Genomic DNA, 21274 nt, shown 5'->3' with positions numbered 1-21274 from the left:
CAGCCGCATACAGCCTAAGATGGCGGCAGGACCGAGCAGAAATGCCCACGTGACGTAGGGAGACCCTCTCTGTTCCCTTATTTCATTTGGACAGAAATCTCGCGAGATCTCGAACAAAACGAGGAGTGGGGGGGGGTGACTCACTAGTCTTTACGAAACGAAACGGGAGGGAGGGGAAGGCAAACCAGGGTGGGGAGGGAGGGGGAGAGATCTCGCGCGAGCAGCGCTGTAAACATTGTGTGAGGAAACCTCGCGATAACACCTAGATCCTCCTGAATCGGGAGGAGTCCGCAGCCTCCCTAGTTCTCGCGGTAGCCTTGGGATTTCTTCGCCCTCCCCCCACCTCTTTATGCGGAGCGGAGAGTTCTCCCCGCGATACCTTTTGCTGCAAGCAGAGGTGGGGGGAGGGGATCGAGAGGAGGAAGAAGGGGCGTGGTTTGCGCGCTGAAGTCAGCACGGCGGCTGCGAGGGGGCGGAGGAATATATAAGGGCCCGGGCCGAACTGGGGGGGTTTCAGTTAGAGACGCGATTCCGAGGCGAAGTAGCGGCGACAGTAATAGCGGCCGAGGCTAGTTCTACGTCTAGTGAATCCGAATTTCTCTACGCGGAGCGGGACCTCCCGACACGATCTCTCGTTATGAGTCATGTGGCAGTGGAAAATGCCCTCGGTCTAGATCAGCAGGTAAACGGGGGTGGGATGGCGAGTGGGCCTGGAGGTTCGAGGCGTATCCCCCCCCCCCACTCCCCGGCGCTCATCGGCCTGCTTTGGGGAGTCCTCCGGACTCACTGAATCGATCCTAGTTCGCCCCGATACTCCTTTTATTCTCGCCCCCCCCTCCGCCCGCCCGCATCCTCCTCACGCCGCTCTCCTGGTGGCGCATTTAACTGTGACGCAGTTCCTTTTGTGGGGTTCGCCCCATTGGCGCCTCCGTGAAGCCCCGAGCCTCTGTTAGGAAAGGGAGCGGAGTGAGGCGAGCGGAGCCCCCGCGATTAAGTAAAGGGAGCGGCGCGGCGGAGAGTAGCTCGGGTGAAGCGCCGCCGGGCCCTTTGAGGCCTGCTGTGGGGGCTTTGTGCGTCGCTGGCGACTGCTTACATCTGCCGGGCCCCCTAGCGGCGGCCGCCGTGAACTGCAGCGGGTGGGGGACAACGGCGGCCATTGTGCGTGTGACGAAGCGAGGGTGGGGAGGGAAGAGAGGCTGCTTGGCGGTGGAGGCGCGTGCGCGGCTTCCTCTGTCTGGGGAAGGGGAGGAGGAGGAGGAGGAGGGGAGTGGGAGCCACAATGGCTCTGGTGCTGCTGCTCCTCCCGCTCTCCCTCCCTCTACCTCGCGCGCGCGCGCGCGTCCCCTGCTCCTTTGTCCTCGAGGCCCACGAGGTGGGGGGAGGAAGGGCAGGCATAAGGCCGCTTCTTTCGCTCGTCTTGGGCTCTCGGAAGGGAAGCATGTTTAAAATGAAGTTGCACCTTCCTTCTGCCCGGTTCGGGGCGGGCTAGTTGCGGGGTGGCGCTGCGCTAGAGCCGGCTCCCGAAGTAGGTCATGAAGCCGGCCGGGGAAGGAGCCACGTGACGCGGCCGGATTAGCGGCCGCCAGTGAAAGCGAAGCACCGCCGCCGGCGGAATATTACCCGCCGCTTGTGTCGCTCCGACCGTAAACACCGGCGGGGGGGGGGCGCTCGGTCTTCGCCAGGCCCGCTTGTGGGGCGGGGAGAAGGGAGCGCGTTCCCCGAAGGCCCACCCGGCAGAGCGAGCCTGCCTTGTACAACTGGTTATGGCTCTGTCTGAAGGCCGCGCGAGATGGTGATGTGCATCCATCTTAAGTTGAAAAAGGGGATCCTTAGATATAAATTGATTTTATTTTATTAACCCCCCCTCCCGTAAATAAAATAATGATACATAAATATTCAGCAGCGGTGTTTTATTTTTTTTACCTTGGTTGTATATATTGCTTGTACAATCTTAAGGCCTAGGCCCTTTTTTCTTGACAGCTTCAATAAAACTACAGGAAGGTTAAGGTATACAGTGTAAGCTTAAGTTCTATTATCTTATTTTTTAAAAGCATTTGGCACAAGTAGTTATGTTTGAGGAAAGGGATTTGGGTTGTGGTTTTGAATGCAGATATTAAGCGTATTGGAAGACAGCACTAAATTGAGGGTTTTGTCCATAACGTCACATGTTTTAAGTAAAACCAAAGTAAGTTTTAAGGAGGTATGGTTTAAATTTACATTAAATTTTCAATAGCAATATCAGAGCTATTCTGGTCTTTAAGGGGAGAGCCTGCTAACTTAACATTGTGAGATAAGACTAGAAATTTTTTACTACTTGAAGTATTTTCAATTAATCAGGTTGAATGACTATTCTCTCCTTTTTTAAAAAAGTTTGCTGGTCTAGACTTGAATTCCTCAGACGATCAGAGTGGAGGAGGTACAGCAAGCAGTAAGTATACAATTCAGAATTAAAGCATCTTATTGCAGCTAGTAGGGAATATTTGAAGGCATGTTGGTCCAGTACAAAAGTAGAAAACGTTGCAGATTTTGATGCTTGAGAGAGCAGATCTATGGCATTCTGCAAGTACTATAATTGTAGACTACTAAATCTCATTGGTATTCTACGTAAATCTTTTATACATAAATTATTACCATGCTTAGAAACTTGCCTTTAAAATGAATGTTAAGAACCTTAAATTGGGTACCTGCTTAATCAGTTAATTAACTGCAGACCTAATCTAGTTGAAGGAGTGGTGTGCAAGTTGCATACAGTCATTGTGTTCCTGCCTGACTGTTTTGGTGCACAATAGTGTGAGCATGGTATCAACAAAAGGCATTTAGTGATTGTGTTACTCAAGCATGCATAAATTGTTTTGTCTGCTAAAACTGGATTTGTATGTATTTCCTATAGTGAGGCAGCAGCACATTCCAGTTAATGTTGTTACTATTATTTATTAAATTTGTATACCGTCTGAGAATACAAAATACATTAGAAAATAAAACAAACTAATAACCCACTTCGCACAAACACATTTGGAAAGCCATAGAATGTTAATTAGCCAAATGCCTGCTTTTGAAAAGAAAAGTGTTCATTTGGGACCTTTATTAAATATCTCTAGGTCTCCCTAGGGGAGAGTATTCCACAAATGGGGAACCACCACCCAAAAGTCTCGTTTTTGTGTTGCCACCCTTTGGTTGTTCGCATATTTCTAACAATGAAAATACTTGGGAAGGGGTGCTATATGTTTAGACTATATGCTTAAGCATGAAATACTTAAACACTTCTTAATGTGCATGTTGGTTTGGTTTTTTGCTTAAAATATTGTAAGTTTATAGAGTTGCTATAACAAAAAATGACTAAATTTAATCAATAAACAATAAGGTGTTAATAATCTTGGTAATAAAAGAGCAACAGACCTTGCTGTACAGAGTTTTAATTAGAAACTTTTTTTCCAACTTTCAGAAGGCCGGTACATTCCTCCTCACTTACGGAATAGAGAAGCTTCAAAGCAGGGTATGTTCATTGGTACTTGAATATATGGAGCATCAGGGTTAAAAAAAATAGGCTCACAACTGAATTGAACTGCAAGAACCCCAAAATGTTGGGTGCTCGGATTCAGGGAGATTTGGTACAAGGGGTTGGACATATGAATACCTAGGCTTTTGGAGGTGGGGAGAGGTATTAAGAGTGCACATTTAAAGATAACACCTCATTAAGTGTGTGGCAAAAATTAGATTCCCTCATTCTACAGTGGGTTCGGGGAAGATTTGGGCTCAGTGTAGTCTAGCTAGGCAAGTCTGGCAGTAAGCTGCTGATTGATGAGCTGTATATTTGGCTTGAGTAATAAAGCTACTTAAGTAACAGTGCAGTCTGTTGTAAAATAAATGTAGTGCTTGCATCCAAGCAGAATAAGAGAATGGTTTGCTTATTTTGAAAGTTATGATAATCATTAAGTCAGGGCAGTGATTCCTGTATTGAACTATCTACCCCATTATCAGAATCTGTGTTAATAAAGAATTTGTAAGGGAGTGGCCCACACACATTATGAAAATGTAAAATAAATGTTGACTGTATATCCATACCATCATCTGATTGATACTGGAAGCCGTTTTCAGCAGTTCCTATATACCCTCTAAATCTGCTGTGGAAGTTTCCCTAACCCTCTGGAGATCTAGGAAGGATGTGGTGGGATGTAGAGCTAATGGAGTACTAGTGATAATAATACCTTTATTGTCAATGTACAATCCGTGTACAATGAAATTAAACGAGCCTCTCCCCCACCCAAACACTCAGCCTGATTGCACTCTGTGTGCTTATCGCACAACACACCACCTCGCAAGTCAGAATCCTCCGCATTCTACTAATGGAAGCCTTAACGGTCGGCTTATTGACACATTTTTGTTTTCATAGTTTGGTACAATTGGTTCTAATAAGTTGGTGGCTATACCATGCCCTGAAAAAGCCTATGTGTAGCCAGTAACCATCAAGCCTGCTTCTGGGGAAGTTTGAACACAGAGCTTTGTCTAAGGATTCTTTAGCTTTAAGCTGTTAGTTGATTAAGCTCTTAATCTCCTGATAAATTGAATCATGGTACTCTAAAAATTCAACCCTCTGATGCTGTAGGGGAATATGCTGCATTAATGTCTGATCAACAACTAAATTTGGGCTGCAATCCAATACTCATTTACCTGGGAGTAAGTTACAGTGTTTCACTCCATGTGGCTTAATTCAAATAGGATTGAAGTGGTGGAGACCATCAGGTCTCATCCCTCTCCCAACCTGTGATATCTTGTCTTGCCTCAGATGCCTCTGCAAAAATTACCTTGCTTGTGGACTGGCAGGGGGGACACCAAGAGTTCTCTAGAATACTTTTTACTTGCAATTGTGATCTTTCAGTATTTTAGCTTAAATCGGCTTCATGGGTAAAAGCCAGAAACTAATTTACTGTGAACTTCAATATTTTTATGAGCTCACTGGGGAGTGTTGACTGTAAATCGGTTTGTTGGTAAGTAGCTCTCAAAGTTAATAGAGGTCTTTCCCCACTTTGCTGCCAGAAGTCTTTAAAAATAGGTGTGGAGAACCTATGGCCTTCCATATATTGACTGGTCTACAACTCTGGCCATGGCCATGCTTGGCTGCAGGGGATAGGAGTTGGGAGTCCAGCATCTTCTGGGCTGCAGGTTTCCAAGCCTACGTTAAATATCTACAGATTGAATATTGTGTCCTTTATTGAACCATGAACTCTGCACTGTTCAGCAAACGGGTCTGGAAGTGCTACTGAATTTGGGAGCAGGGAAACAATGTTCAGATAATACTTTTGCATGTATTCTAACTACTAGATAGGAAAGTTTAGGTATAGTGTGCTTATTGTCAGGACAACTTGACTCTGCCCACTTCGTTGCTCAATAGTGGCAGAACAAGGGGCATTAGATGAAGGTTGTTCAAATTCACAGATTCTGATTTTATTAGAAAATAACAGCTCTTTGCAAGAAAACTCAGTTGTATTGAGGCTAACAAATAAATATTGGCTGGCATTGATATGCAGCCATTTGTAGTTTTCCTTATTCACCCCTTCTCTCCTTGTGTGGGTATGGCTACTGTAAAGACCAATAGAGTTGTATCATAAATCCACAGAAGCTCTTATCACAATCGGTCAAGTATGTCACAAGTTCATTTATTTTTGCAACAGACTGATATAGGCGCCCATGCCCATTTGGAAGTTGTTGCCTCACAAGGACTTGCTTAGAAACATCGAAGAGTGATTCCTGCTGCTTCCAAGGACTACCCAACACAAGCGGATAGGATGAACCTTTCCCGGGGAAAGCTTATTCACTCTCATACACATGTGGTTCATTCTGAGTTCCTCAGTAGATCCATAGAAATTAATGGACCTAAGTTAGCCATGTTTGTTTCTTTCAGTGGGTCTACTATGATTAGGACTAGGACACAACCCTTAAAAGCAGCTGTATAAATTCTTGAGTGTGACGTAGCACAATACCTGTTGAATCTTGAGGGAAAGGTCTCCTTGTGTTGGACTGTTTGGAGCTGTTGAGAGTTTATCTTGGCTTCTCAGGGTGTCTTGGCCTGGTGAGAGGCTGGCTCCTGCCATTCCTAAGTCCTCTGTACATGTACTTTGGCAGCAGGACGGGGTTCCCCCATCCTGGCCACCAGGAGGCAAAAGAGTGCTCTTGTTCCCCTTCCCTCTCATCGCCAAAGGTGAGCGACTGTAAATGTGGAAGTCTGGAAAGTTGACCTCTTCACACGAATATTTTTATGTTGCTTGAGTAAAATATCTTACGGGTTGAATAAATTCTACTGTACCGTTATGTTGAGTTTTTTGTGCATTTGAACTGGAGTGGTTTATAATGCTGGGAGTTTTATGGCTCTTTTGCAGCAGGTAATGCCTATAACTATGCGGCAAACTACTGTTCCAATTCGATGCCACCAAGAAGCTGTAAGTTGGTGTCAGGATGGAGTGGCCTTAAAAATTTGTCATTTGAGAGCATGCCTTTAAGCATATTGCATAGTCATAACTTGCAGTCGACTAACAGTGTGAGCATTTGTTCCTTTACGCTCATTGTCAGGCATGTTTCCTTTGCCTGCAACTTTAACTTTTTAAGGATTAATTTGAACACAGTAAACCCACAACTTACACACAGTTAGCTAGTACGCATTCAGCTTTACATGTGTGGCAAAAAATAAAAAGGGAGCGGGATTCAAGAAAAAAAATTGTTTGGCAATCCCAGCCGCTATTGAACCCAATGTGTTTTGAATTTGGCTTTAGATGCAATCCCTGGAACGTAAATTCTGCATAAGTTGCGGGCTTACTCTACTGGCTTACTGTGTTTAAGGAAAACTACACATTAAGGAAACTACAACTTCAGTTGCACTTGGTACCTCAGCAAGCTTTTGTCACTTCTAATGGATAGACTGAAAAAGGCAAGGCAAGGTTTCCAATTCTGCATTTTATAAAATTTAAATCTGTAACAATCCTAATACTCAGGTCTGGCAAGTGCTGGAATTCCATTTTTTGGATCTTCTGATTTATTAAACATGACATAAAAATAGCTGGCCCACAAGACACTTGAAAGTTACCCAAGCCTTGTTAGTGCTAATTTTCTAGCAAGTTACCATGCCCCACAGTTTATTTAGTTACATGTTGAAGCTGAAAAGTGTGCAGTGCTGTCTAGCATGAGTTAGAATGTAAGAAGAGCCCTGGATCGGAGCAAATGCCTATCTAGTCCAGCATCCTGCTCTCACACTGGCCAACCTAATGCCTGCGCGAAGCCAACAAACAGAAGCTTAGTGCAACAGTTCTAGTGTTTCAGAGACTTCTCTTGATACTTGGAGGCAGTGAATAGCTACTGTGACTAGTAGCCATTAATAGATAACCATGCTATTTGGATATAGAATTTGACACCTAATAAAATCTTTTTAAATATGGAAGGAAATACACAATACACGCTGAACTTAAATACTCATAATTTATTTTCCTTAACTAATGGAGGGGTTGTGTGCTTAATCCTATTTACAGAATTTCCCAATTCAAAAATCTATGAACTTCTCCCCTAAGTGCTTAGACAAACTTATTCTCTATGCAGGTTCACAGAACTTCTATACGTTTACACTTATGTACTACATCTTTGAAAACCATTCTTCCAACAGATGTCATATTGCTTTTTCAGTTCTTTTGCATTTTGGTTGCTTATAGGTTGGATAAGTATTTGAAATATTTAGAATAGCTTGTTCTTAAAAAAAACTGAAATACATGTAAATTGTTAATTTCAGATAGTATAAATGTTAGGGTGTTGTCCAACTCCCTAATGTACTGTGCTGGTGGGGTGCTCCTTCCAGTGAGTCCAGTCCAATCTGTTCTGGAGGTGCAGATTCCCCATTTGCCCGCTGGAAGTATTCGCTGGTAGGAGTACTGCTAGCAAGCTTCACTCCAGCAGCTCATAAAAAGCTCCCAGCTGGGGAGGGATCAGAATAATTGAACTAGCCTGGGATCTGCTGGATCCTGAGCTGGCCCCACTGTTGTCAATTGGTGGCATTGGCCCTGATTGCTACAACAGCTCCCCTCTTGCCTTCCAACCTGACCAGTGTGAGTTACAATGCTGTGGATGTGGCAGTGGCTCTGCTAAACCCTGCAGCTGCTTGGACAGAGTTTGGATTGCTCTGCTAGTCTGACAAAAATATTCAGTGAGCAGCTTGGAAGTACCAAACATGTGTCAGTGAAAGGATATTGAAACAGAAACCTTGTAGTGAACAATATTCTTACTAGGGCTTCAGTAGTGTCTGCAGTTAGCATCATCTAGGAATTGAAGAATCAGTACAACCCCATGAGGTAACAGTGGGATAGATAGTTTGGATATCATGCTAAATCACAGTTAAGTGTGATGCAAGCAAGCCTTGGACTCATACACTTCCTTCTCGTGCTTCCTTTGGTGTGCAGCCATCAACAGGAGTTAAGACTTCTTTTCTGTTAAGTGCAGTTTATGTCCAAATTGACAAGCCTGTTAATGTTGGTTCTGGTTTCAACTTTGTTTGTTGCAAACTGATCTGTAGTTAATATTTACCAGTTTGTCAGTTTGGACATCTAGCAGTGATATCAATCTTTTTGGGCTAATGGGCACATTTGGCACGATGAGAGTGCTGTGGGCGTTGCCACCTCTGGTTGCTTCTTTCTCATCTCCATTTCCCCCTGCAGACAAAGCTCACACTTTTTTTTGATTTTTCAAGATGATTTGAGTAAACATTGGCTCCAGTAGAAATATATAGATACCCAAAAAATGACCATGAGAATAAAGATTGCAGTGCAAGACTGCACAGTAAAAAAAATGCAGATCTGGTGCTTGTCAGTATCACAAACATATCAACGGCACAAATACTAATGAATATTCATTTTTACATAGGATGTCAACAAAATTATGGAACACAACTGTGTACACATAGGTGACCTTAATTTATTTGATGGTTTTGAGGAGCTCACTTGTTAAACATAAGTTCCATAAGGACCTGTGTCTTAGATCCACTGTTTTGTATCATGAAGAGAACTGGACCTGTGATTTGTAAAAAAAAAAAAATCAGAAAAAAATCTGTTCTGTCAATGGAGACAGATGGGTTCTGCTATTTGGTGCTTGCGATTTTTTTTGGGGGGGGGGACTTCTGCCATGCTTACTGAAACTAAGGTGTGTGTGCTCCTGTGCATAGTCTGCAATCCCCTTTTCTCCTGGCCTCCTAGATTGGTTCTCTTTGCTTCCTATCTCAGATGATTTCCATTCTGTTCAGCTGTGAAGGTGGCGATCTGAGTCTTAAGAGCATACAGAGCTGAAATAGGAAGTGGAAAAGAACATTCCAACGTCCTCTTTCCAACTGTAGCTTTTGGGGGCAGGGATAACCATTGATGCCGCTCGGCCAGAGAAGTCTTCCAAAGTTACAGTGGCCACCCCAGGCATAACAAGTTGTGGTCAAGCACAAATATAAGTTGAATCCTTCAGAACTCCTTGTTGCCATGTCAAGGAAAGTGTTTGAGCCCAAGGCTCACCAAGGTTCATTTGCATCACTAAACTGCCTTAGACTCAAACATTATTTCATGAACTTGATACTGCAATCTTTTTTTCAATAAATTGCTCTTACTAGGAAACTGGATTTGGACTGGTCTGTCATTCCATTCATAGTTGAATGAATAATAAAATGTATTTTGCCAAGCTTAGCACAGGATCTTGAATCTTGCTTCAGTCGGTTTGGCTAGCTTTCTTTGGGACATGCTTCTGTTTTCAGCATGGCAGCAAGTATTGATGCACAAAACTAATACACATACAAATCACCATTAGTTGTTTTTTTTTAAACCTCTTGGCTCAACTAATTACACAACTTTCTATAAAACCTGGTTTGCAGCTTTGTAAAGCAGCTCACAATGCAGCACCCTGGTCAGGTGAGGCTTGCATCTCTAATCAAGAATTTAGGCCCAACTCCACTCTGCTTTCCCCAGAAATGAGCCTTTTATGTAAATTTCTGGCAGCAAAAGTCGCACTGATGCTGTGGAGCTTGCAAAGACTTGCTAGCGCATTTTACCCTTTAATTTTGTAACTTTTTATTCTCTGCCAAAGATTCCCCCAGCTGGGACTCTCGTGGAGGTAATGGCTATATGAATGGATATGATCGTGACAGCCGGATGAATGGCTACGATCGTGATCGTGGTGTGTTTGGATCCAGAGGAGGATCTGGACGTGATGACAGAGGTGGGCGAGGGAGACCTGGCACCTTTCATCCAGCAAAACCTTTGAGTGTCCACTGCTGCTCTTGGCAATAAAGACAGCTTCCGTCTAAAGAGCTTAGATCAGGGTATAGTAGCATAGGTTGAGACTTCTTAGGGAAGTTGGAGGCTTTGTTTATCAAGTACCATTTGCAGAGCTGTTTTGCCCTCAGCTGGGAAGCTACAAAATTAGTACTTGAATTATTTGAATTTGGATCCCGGAGCCTTAATTATAGTTACAGCTATAGGATAATATCATAGAATTCTGGAGTTTTATAGTTATCCAAATCCTACAGTCATACGAATATCTCAAGAACAGTGAAGCTTCTCACTGAGTGGCCTCGTTATACCAGTTACCACCTACTCCAGATTTTGCCTGTCAGGAAATACCATCAGTCTCCAGGTCTTTTCACTGCTTTCTATTTCATCCTCTTGGCTTCAGTGTACCTGTGGACACATTGATGGACTCTGGGACGGTCTCATTTTCAGCCCAGGTTGCAATTTTTTTCTTGAGACAACTTAATTCTAACTAGAATAAGATAATGACATACCGTAATTTTTGGAAGTGGTTCATGAAAGGTTGCCTAATGGCCATACTCTACTACAATGCCATGGGCACAAAAGTATGCAGGGTCCTAATGGACATTTCTAGGCTTTGCTTTTGGGGTTTGCTGCAGCTCGAGAGAATCGTCGGCTGCTGCCTCTTCAATATAATTTACTACATGATCATCCTGGACCAGCTTTTTAATCTCTGCCATCTTGCAATATTGGCAGTAAAACACCCGATTTCAGTGACTCCTTGATTTAAAATGTGCAATAAAATATGGGAATTTCTCTTAAGACGGGCTGCTAATTACGCAAACATTTTCATGGTAATGGTTTGAGGGATTTTGTACAGCAAGCATCTACACAATCAGTGATTTCATTGGTGATTTTATTATTCCTAGGATTTGATGGTGGGTGGAATGCTGGCAGAGACAGGGATGCTGCATACAGTAGCTTTGGTGCAAGGAGTGACCGTGGATCAGGAAAATCAAGCTTTTTTGCTGAGCGTGGTAATGGTTCAAGAGGAAGGTAAGAATGTAGCTCTTTTCCCATTAAAAATGTGAATGCCACCACTGTAAAACATTCAGTAATCTGTAGAAATAGGGGAGAACTGAGTGAGGTTAAGACATGTACTTTTGTGTTGAAAGCCTGCTTTGTAGCTCTTAGGCTTGCATTGACTGCAGCACGTTAATTTTTAGGTATATTGGGGCCACTCTCATTTCCACCAATTTCTTGATGTAGGACTTCTAAAATTTACATCCACACAATAGACGTCCTTGTGCCTTTTTAGCATTAGCACATATGCCTCAGCAGAAAGACAGGGAAACTACAATTCAGAGCAACTGTGCAGTTGTGGCATACATCTGGGCTTAGAAAGAGCTCTTTCAGTAAGCTTTCTCCCTGTTTGTTGAAGGACCAGGAGGCTGGTGTGTTCAGGGGATGAGGCAGAATTTTGTTGTGAGAGCCAATTCCCAACGTGGATTAAAATACAATTGAACAGTTAAATGCCTGTACCTGGCAGGTGTGCCACTTCAAATTTCATTGGTATTCTGTCCACATGCTTCATATATGTGAGACAGTTGAAATATTTGGGGTAATATAACCTTCTCAAGGGGATGTCAGATCTTGGAAAATGGGTAGCTGTGGGGTTATACTGATTTATTATTTAATTATATCATGAAATACTTTGTAGCTACCTAGCAGCCAGGCAGCTTCATTAGTGTGTTTAGTATATCACACCACAGAAACTGTCATGAAAACTGGTTTTAGTGTAATTTCATGTGATCTAGGTTTGATGACCGTGGTGGAAGAGGCGGTGAATTTGATGGCATTAGCAGTCGTGGTGGTGATAGAAGTGCCTTTGGCAGATTTGATCGTGGCGGAAACAGTCGTTGGTCTGATAAAAGTGATGAAGATGACTGGTCCAAACCACTTGCCCCAAGTGAACGTGTGGAACAGTAAGTACTAGCAGTGGGATCTGGTGCTCTGTAAGTCAGGTGTTCAGTGCTGTGTGATCGTACATTGAATGTTTTATCTTCTAGGGAGCTGTTTGCTGGTGGGAATACTGGCATTAATTTTGAGAAGTATGATGACATTCCGGTTGAAGCAACAGGCAACAACTGTCCTCCACACATTGAGAGCGTAAGTATTTCCTTTGTTTAATGCTGCAACTAGTTTGCTGCTTACACTAGAATACTAAAGGACTACTTTTATACAATTAAATTAGTGTTGTGGATCTGATGGTCCTTAAAAGGGAAGAACACTTAAAAAGTCTTTGTCTTTAATAATCTATGTGATTGCCATAGGCAACATGGAATTGCATGCAGGAGGAACACAACTCCTTGCCTCCATTAGCACACTATATTTTTATGTTAGGCTTTGAGAAAGATGCTTTGCTGCCTTTGTATTCAGCATAAACAAAAGGGTTACCAAGAAAGGAAGGGGACATCCCATCCTGTGTAAGAATCAAATGGGCTGGTGAGGAAGATTGGAAGTTTCTTCCATCTGCTTTAGCCCACTGCAAGACTTGTTGGTATCCAGCCTTTTAGCAAGATGCTGGAAAACAAGGAGCAATTCTCTGCCCATCCTCTGCCTTCCCCTCTTACGAGTGGCTTTTTGGGCTTTTACCAGGTTGTTTAATAACTTATCTGAAGAAGTGTGCATGCACACAAAAGCTCATACCAAGAACAAACTTAGTTGGTCTCTAAGGTGCTACTGGAAGGATTTTTTAAATTTTGTTTTAACTTGAACTCTGTTGCAGTTCAGCGATGTTGACATGGGAGAAATCATTATGGGGAACATTGAACTCACCCGCTACACTCGGCCTACTCCGGTGCAGAAATATGCTATCCCTATCATCAAAGACAAGAGAGACTTGATGGCTTGTGCCCAGACAGGCAAGTTTGTGTTTGCTATGTGTTACTGCAGTGTTGTAATTGAGAAATTTTGGGGTGTTAATTGAGGGTTCTTGGATCCAAATAGTGAGGGATAGCCCATTCCCTTACTGGCAGTTAACGCTAGCACAACATGGACACCGCTAATTTGGTAAGACATATAAGTCATACCTCGGGTTACAGATGCTTCAGGTTGCGTGTTTTCGGGTTGCATACTTGAGCCGAACCCAGAAGTAGCAGAATGGGTTACTTCTGGGTTTTGGCGCATGCTCAGAAGCGCTGAATCGCAACCCACGCAGATGCGGCGCTGTGGGTTGCGAACGTGCCTCCCGCATGGAACATGTTCGCAACCCAAGCATCCACTGTATTAGGATTTAAAATACCACCCTAAATTTAATGCCAGTTTCAGATTAACTTGAAATGAGTACAGGATGGATGGATGGAGCATAACATTTGGGTGGGATTTATGGAATGAAAATGTTTTTGCATTGCTTTCAAAATGAAATGTCTTTTCTTTTAGGGTCTGGAAAAACTGCTGCATTTCTTCTGCCCATATTGAGTCAGATATATACAGATGGCCCAGGTGATGCCCTTAGAGCCATGAAGGCAAGTTCATTATATCTGGTTTAAACAAACAATACAGTACTTAGCACTGTGCCCATTGGCATCTCTGTTACATTGCTGAAAAATGAAGAGCTTGAATACAAATATATCCATTATTATATTTATTCATTGTTCTTTTGCGCCCCATTAAAGATAAATATTAAAGCAGGCTAGGGTACCATTATAGCATATAAGAATCAAATGCCAGAATAAATAAGGAATTGTTGGGTACTGCCTAACCTGTTGGAGGCACTGGTCCACTGAGGCCACTTGTGCCTCCCGTGACAGTAATGGATCCAGAAGTACTCTGACAGTGCATCTCTTTCAGGGGGAATGAACCCCATCCAGAACAGGTTCCACCATAACAGAAGGTGAATTGATTTTAAGACACTGCCATCAAATAAGTTTATACATCAGGATGTAGCCAGCATCTTGATTCTGATGACAGTCACTTTTCTAGAATGGCTGTGATCCTAATATTTACTGACACAGCTTGGGGTCCTCCTGCATGGGTGCAGTCATGAACACTGTAGGATTGGACCACAACCTTAAAAAATATTTATGGGAAGAGCAGAGTAAAGGTTTAAACACTTGGGTAGCAGATTGTGTTGAGAAATAACTTACTAGCAGCTTATTTTCCAGCTGGTAATGAGGACTTAATCTTGCAGGAAAACGGAAGGTATGGACGGCGTAAGCAATACCCCATCTCACTAGTTTTGGCTCCCACAAGAGAGCTGGCAGTGCAGATATATGAAGAAGCCAGAAAAGTAAGTATTAATCGGGGTGGCTAATTTGGGGTGCGGGGGCTGACAGCCACATTGACCTATGGTCAACAATACGGGAGTAACTTTTGAAAGAAAATTGGATGGGTGGTTAAAAATATTTCATGTATCACAGAATCCCAGCAGGAGTGGTCACTGATTCCCCCCCCCCAAAAAAAAACTTTTGGGGGGAGGGAATCTGCAAAAATCCCAGGGCAAATGAAGCCTGTAGATTAGCCAGCCCTGTGGTATGCGCTCCTAGGAACTTTATATCTCTAGTCTTGGATTCTAAAACTAATTTTTTTCCCCATAGTTTGCATATCGCTCCAAAGTTCGTCCTTGTGTCGTGTATGGTGGGGCCGACATTGGTCAACAGATACGTGACTTAGAACGTGGTTGCCATTTACTTGTAGCAACTCCAGGTCGTCTTGTAGATATGATGGAGAGAGGAAAGATTGGACTGGACTTTTGCAAGTATGTGAAAACAATATTTTAATAATTTTAGCATTTTGACAGCAGCACATTAACATGGAGTCTTGGAAATCCTAATGTGGTCTTTTAATACCTTCCAGATACTTGGTACTGGATGAAGCTGATCGTATGCTTGACATGGGGTTTGAACCTCAAATCCGTCGTATTGTTGAGCAAGACACTATGCCACCCAAAGGTGTCCGTCAGACTATGATGTTCAGTGCTACTTTTCCAAAGGAAATTCAGGTATTCTGTTTTGCAAAGTAGTTAAATGTCCCATTTCCAGTGAGAGTCAGCATACTATAGAAGTGGTGACACTCAAACCAGCAAGCATCTGCTGTTGTAGGCAGCTAACCATAGGTAGAGAACAGTAAGAGTTCTGTTTTAAGTATTCCCCCCTTGAATACTTTTTTTCTAGTATAAAAATATGGTGAGAAACCTTGTTTGTATGCGTCCATGGAAGCTTATAGCTATAGGTAAGTAATGGGGGTGGATTCATTATTTGGGTGTCTCCCATACTGAGTAGAGTTCTCTCTTTTGAAGATGCTTGCTCGTGACTTCTTGGAGGAATATATCTTTCTGGCTGTTGGCAGAGTTGGCTCTACATCTGAGAACATCACACAGAAAGTAGTGTGGGTGGAAGAGTCAGACAAACGGTCATTTCTGCTTGACCTCCTAAATGCCACAGGTAAAGACTGTTTGGGAGAAATCCAACACAACTCTAATGGCTCAGGTAATGAGAATCTATGTTAGGTGGAGGAAAAGCTTCAGACTTTTCCTCCTTGTTTTCTCCTATATTTGAATATTTTTCTTTAATCTGCATGCAGCTAGCTTGACTAGTAAAGTTGTTATTTTTTATGGTTGCAGTCATAATACTAGTTTGCACCACTTGGTGGTGCTATAACAATAGATTTGGCATTGTTTTGCTAATGAGATGCTTCGCTTACATAGGAAAAGATTCCTTGACTCTGGTGTTTGTGGAGACTAAAAAGGGGGCTGATTCTCTGGAGGATTTCCTCTACCACGAAGGCTATGCTTGCACAAGCATTCATGGTGATCGCTCTCAGCGAGACAGGGAAGAGGCATTGCACCAGTTCCGTTCAGGCAGAAGTCCCATCTTGGTTGCCACTGCAGTAAGTATAGACTCTGTTAAGAAAATGCTTGTGTCTTTGTATTGGCTCTTTACACTGCAGTTTCACCTTATGGGGAGCTGATGGCTGGCTCTTATCTTCATTAGGTAGCAGCAAGAGGATTGGATATCTCAAATGTAAAACACGTTATAAACTTTGATTTGCCAAGTGACATAGAAGAATACGTGCATCGCATTGGCCGTACAGGCCGTGTCGGGAATCTTGGTAAGAGACTCTTCATCCACACCTTGATAAAACTTCCACAGTGGTGTAAGCATTAGTGTTTGCATACTATGTGGACTTTTAATGTCACTAAACTCCCATCAGCATGCTTTGAGTATGAAAAAGTTGGTAACACAGACTGAGTAGATTAGAACTGGTATTTGTGCAGAAGATCTCTGGTTAACAGGCATGTTGTGAAAGATTCACATGAAATATTCCCATTCCTGCAAAGCACACGGCAGATGGCTTTACCTCGACGTGGGAAAGGGCAGATGTCATTGTATGCCTGTGTGCAAAATTTCTTGAATGCTGCCTTACAGTTCAGTTCAGCTACAGCTGTAACTAAAAGTTTGTGTCATTGGAGAGCACTCAGGAATATGTCCTACCCGTGGCCTTGGTATTTTGAACATACAGCTTCCTTACCTTGCCTTAATATGCTGTGTCTCTTTAGGTCTTGCCACATCATTCTTCAATGAGAGGAACATAAATATCACAAAAGACTTGCTAGATCTACTTGTTGAAGCTAAACAGGAAGTACCGTCTTGGCTAGAAAATATGGCATATGAGCAGATTCACAAGGGTGGAAGCAGTCGTGGGCGATCAAAAGGGTAAGTTGAGTTAATCCCCAAGCAGTTAGATGTCATGTAGATGAGCTCGAATGATACCCAACCTCAAAGCAAAATACCTGACTTCCATATATATAATATTTTACTTCTGTATTCCTCCCTTTGGTCCTTCAGTGGAAGACAAGGTATTGCAACTTCCTATGTCTTCAGGATGAGAAGTACTAGCCTGGGAGAGGTTGCTTTTAAAGAGGATACATGGAGCAGCATGATAAAAAATTGAAACTGCTGTCCTCAGTGGCCCTGGGGAAATGATATTTTAGTGGAGTATGGACCATATAATAAGCCTACTCAGCAGAAGGTGCCTGATGTAACACAAATCTTAAGATTCCATAATTAATAATCACCATCAAAATAGTTATTTTTTTATTATTAATCAGCAGCGGTGATCTTGGGTGAAAAATTGTTGTCCTTCAATTTCTTGAGCTCTCAGGGTAGCTTGTAACTCGAACATATATAAAATATTACTTTGAAGCAGCAAGGCGGATTTAACAGATTTGTTTGCTTGGGTCTTTTTATGAGACTCCCTTTTACCTTGCAATACACAATTCTGCTTTATACTGATTGGGAGCCACAGCTGTGAAGGCCCTTTATTTGGCTGCTTCTCTTCCAGCCTCTGAAGGCAGGGGCTGCCAGAGGCATTTAGGCTGGTTTATGGGGAAGTGGGCATTTCTTCAGATATTGGCTCTGAAATGGATTGGGGCCAGCATTGTTTTGCTTGTCCCCCCCCCCCCGAAATACGATCTTTTATTGAAAATGAAATACATAACACTAAAAATTAGTATAGTACATCATTTTAGCCAAGGGACTGGCAATTGTTGAAGAAATAGCAAAGAGGTTCAATGAACTGAATTTCCTGATGTAGCAACACGAAGGGCACTTTTAATTAGGAAATGTATTAAATGGTATACTTAAGGAATCGTCTTCTAATCGCGACTTGTCTCTGTTCTTTCCTCTAGCCGTTTCAGTGGAGGATTTGGTGCCCGAGATTATCGAACAAGTAGCAGCACCAGCAGCAGTAGTAGCTTTGGCAGCAGCCGCACAAGTAGTGCGCGCAGCGGTGGCAGTGGTGGCGGTGGCCATGGAGGCAGCAGAGGATTTGGAGGTGAGTTTCGTTTCATAGTGTGCCTTGGGCTGTTGGAATGAGGGAAGGTGGTGGGGAAATCTTAACTCTGGGCTTCTGCTAAACTGTAAATATATATATATATTGTAAAGGTAAATTCACTTGGTCATAAACTCTTCATGCCTTTTTGTCTTTATAGGTGGAGGTGGTGGCTATGGCGGCTTCTATAACAGTGATGGATATGGAGGAAACTATAACTCTCAGGGGGTAGATTGGTGGGGCAACTGATCTGCTTGCTGCAGATTCTTACCAAACAAGCTAATATGGAAACCACATGTAACTTAGCCAGACTATACCTTGTGTAGCTTCAAGAACTCGCAGTACATTACCAGCTGTGATTCTCCACTGAATTTTTTTTAAGGGAGCTCAAGGTCACAAGAAGAAGGAAAGGAACAGAAGCCCTACTTTGAAGGTTTAAAGACTCCATTGTAGTTGAGATTAACTCCTCCACCCCCCTACTCCCAGACTGTATTTATAATTTTGTGACTGAGGATCATTTGTTAATGTACTGTGCCTTTAACTTTAGACAACTTTTTATTTTGATGTCCTGTTGGCTCAGTAATGCCCAAGATTATCAATTGTCTTGACAAAATTACTCTACTTGGGCTTTAAAAAAAATCAAACCTTGGCACGCAGGTGTGATACAACTTACAGGAATCATTGATTCATCCACTTTATACTACAAAAAAAACTTGTGCGGTGGCCTGCATTAGGGCTTTGATACTCAGATTTGAAAAAATAAAACATCTTGAAGCATATCAATGGAATTAGTTTCTAATGTGGCAAAACTGTACTAAGTTAAAGTTGATTTGCTCACTCTATCCTGGATAGGTACTTAGAACCTGATAGTCTTTAATAAGCCATTCCAGTCATGATGATAATGAAGTGATGTATGGATACATGCATACAAGCACTGTTTTAAAGTTAATGCAAGTAAACACAGCAATTCCAGTGTTTAGTAGGCAGATTATTAATGTGAGCTAGCCAAATGGAGGCGGAACATTACAGGGAATGTTTAAAGGTCTGAACTTGAAATAGTTTTTAGGAGAATTCATCTACTTAGACTTTTCAAAATTGCCTGCCATATTAAAATTGAAATGGTAGAATGGCTGACCACAACAGTGATGGGTCCACCTTTTAAGGGCCTGACTGATTTTTTTGGTCTTAACGCATGCTAGTGTTGATGTTTTTTGGTCAAGGGGGAATGAACAGGAAGAATTATGCAGCAGGCTTTATTTTAATGCAGATTCACATTACTCTGTTCAAGCTGCGTTGAAGTGTTAACTGGCTTACTGTAGACTTGTAAAATGGCTCCAGAAGAGTAACAAATTCTGAGATCACAAAGGTTGGAATGTACATAACTGCACAAGGTTTCAATTCTGCTATCAAGTGCAGTTTTAGTCAGTTTTAGTTGCATAGGTTTCCATTGTATTTAGTCTGTTATGCTGAATCTGGCCAAAGATAAGTATTTCCAACAGTAAAATGCCTCTGCCACTTAGTTTCTCTGAGCTATCTTCTGCGGCCAGAGCTGTTACCAACTCTTAGTCTAAGTGGCATAGGACAACAGCAAAATCTCCTAAAGTGCAATAGATCTTTTCAAGTGTATTGTGCCTTGTTCTAAACTTTAAGTAGGTGCACTTGACAGTATTTGAGGTCATTTGTTATGGTGCTATTTCAATTAGTCTAGATTTAGGCCCTTGTACATTTTGCCCATAACTTTTTACAAAATACTTCTTTTATTGCACATTCAGAGAATTTTATATGTCTTGTGTGCGTGTCCTTAACTTCCAATCTTATTTTGTCTCTTGGGAGACTGAACGCAGCTTGTCTAAGGAGGAGGAACTAGATTCTAAAACTGGGACCATGGGAATAATGGTTGGGAAGAAAACTTTGCACACGACAGATTTCTAGATACTTTTTGCTGCTAGTTTTGTGTAATATTTATTGAACATTTTTGACAAATATTTATTTTTGTAAGCCTAAAAGTGATTCTTTGAAAGTTTAAAGAAACTTGACCAAAAGACAGTACAAAAACACTGGCACTTGAATGTTGAATGTCACCGTATGCGTGAAATTATATATTTCGGGGTAGTGTGAGCTTTTAATGTTTAAGTCATATTAAACTCTTAAGTCAAATTAAGCAGACCCGGCATTGGCAATGTAGCCGTAACTTTCTGATAGTAAAACAAAAATTGGCAACTTTAAAATTAAACATGCCAAGGTTTTGATACACTTGTCTTAAGATATTAATGAAACACTTCAAAACACTGACGTGAAGTGTCCAGATTCTCAGATGTTTGTTGCGTGAGTTTTTGTTTAGTTGTGTGGTTTTTTTTTCAGTGAATGTCTGGCACATTGCAATCCTCAAAACATGTGGTTATCTTTGTTGTATTGGCATAATCAGTGACTTGTACATTCAGCAATAGCATTTTAGCAAGTTTTACAGCCAGCAATATTATTCAGTTCAGATAAGGATTCAATCATATGCAAAGACTGGGTTTAATCATATGCAATGAACGGATTTAAACTTGCTGAATGTAAAGATTTGAACTTCAAGTCACTGTAGGTTTAGTAATTGCTTATTGTATTAGTTTAGATGCTAGCACTGCATGTGCTGTGCATTGCTCTCAATTTTAATAAAATAAAAAGTTGAAATGCACTTTATGATGTTTGGACTTTTTCTTGGTGACAAAATGTGCTTCTCCTTTTTGATTGTTAATCATTATTGATTGCAATGAGACACCCCAGATTAAATGCCACAGATGCAAGTTTCTAATAGAAGCAGTTTACACATTTAGCTAGGAAAGGTCATTGTATGGAACAGCCCCTTGTAGCTGTTCAGCTTGGTCCCCCAGAGCTAGCGGCCTGTTTTGGCTCATGTTTTCTTAAATGTGGGGGTGTTGTTCAAGTGGTGGGTCTTCCTCCCTCCCACAGAAAATGTCTGCTTGATCAGATAGTAAGTTTTGCCCTAAAACCCTTTCCTCCCAAACAACTGACCAGTGGTATGTGGATTTAGCCCCTTGCAGAATGATCTTGCATGCCATTCAGATTTTTGACACCTTCACTCTTTCATAGTCAGAATACACACCAATATATTTCCATATACAGTGGTACCTCGGGTTACATACTCCGCTAACCCAGAAATAACGCTTCAGGTTAAGAACTTT

At 42.1% G+C, this 21274-nt stretch overlaps 1 protein-coding gene across 6 annotated transcripts; it reads left to right on the top strand.

Annotated features, from left to right (window-relative positions):
• Positions 1–301: 301 nt before the first annotated feature.
• On the top strand, positions 302–20766 carry DDX3X (DEAD-box helicase 3 X-linked). Of its 6 annotated transcripts, none has more exons than XM_033147151.1 (19): positions 302–682; positions 2371–2428; positions 3443–3493; positions 6375–6434; positions 10090–10221; positions 11183–11309; positions 12071–12238; positions 12323–12422; positions 13042–13177; positions 13695–13780; positions 14446–14544; positions 14852–15012; positions 15111–15255; positions 15553–15697; positions 15961–16142; positions 16247–16364; positions 16813–16969; positions 17944–18089; positions 18247–20766. In XM_033147151.1, the coding sequence occupies exons 1-19, from the start codon at positions 638–640 to the stop codon at positions 18333–18335; spliced, it is 2205 nt and encodes a 734-aa protein (XP_033003042.1). In that variant the 5' UTR covers positions 302–637; the 3' UTR covers positions 18336–20766. The 6 variants fall into 6 exon arrangements, with proteins under 6 accessions (XP_033003042.1, XP_033003040.1, XP_033003044.1 ...); XM_033147149.1 differs by having other exon boundaries at positions 15553–15742; XM_033147153.1 differs by lacking the exon at positions 6375–6434 and having other exon boundaries at positions 306–682.
• The last annotated feature ends 508 nt before the right edge of the window (positions 20767–21274 follow it).

This window comes from Lacerta agilis, chromosome 4 (genome assembly GCF_009819535.1).
Source record: "Lacerta agilis isolate rLacAgi1 chromosome 4, rLacAgi1.pri, whole genome shotgun sequence".
Lineage (NCBI taxonomy): Eukaryota > Metazoa > Chordata > Lepidosauria > Squamata > Lacertidae > Lacerta > Lacerta agilis.
This window is presented reverse-complemented; position numbering and strand designations above follow the sequence as displayed.

Bases quoted from the DNA above. Each gene is read 5' to 3' on its own strand.
- DDX3X (XM_033147149.1), top strand. From the start codon at position 638: ATGAGTCATGTGGCAGTGGAAAATGCCCTCGGTCTAGATCAGCAG. The intron at 15,743-15,960 runs GTAATGAGAATC...TCGCTTACATAG, and splicing joins ACACAACTCTAATGGCTCAG to GAAAAGATTCCTTGACTCTG. The intron at 18,090-18,246 runs GTGAGTTTCGTT...TTGTCTTTATAG, and splicing joins AGGCAGCAGAGGATTTGGAG to GTGGAGGTGGTGGCTATGGC.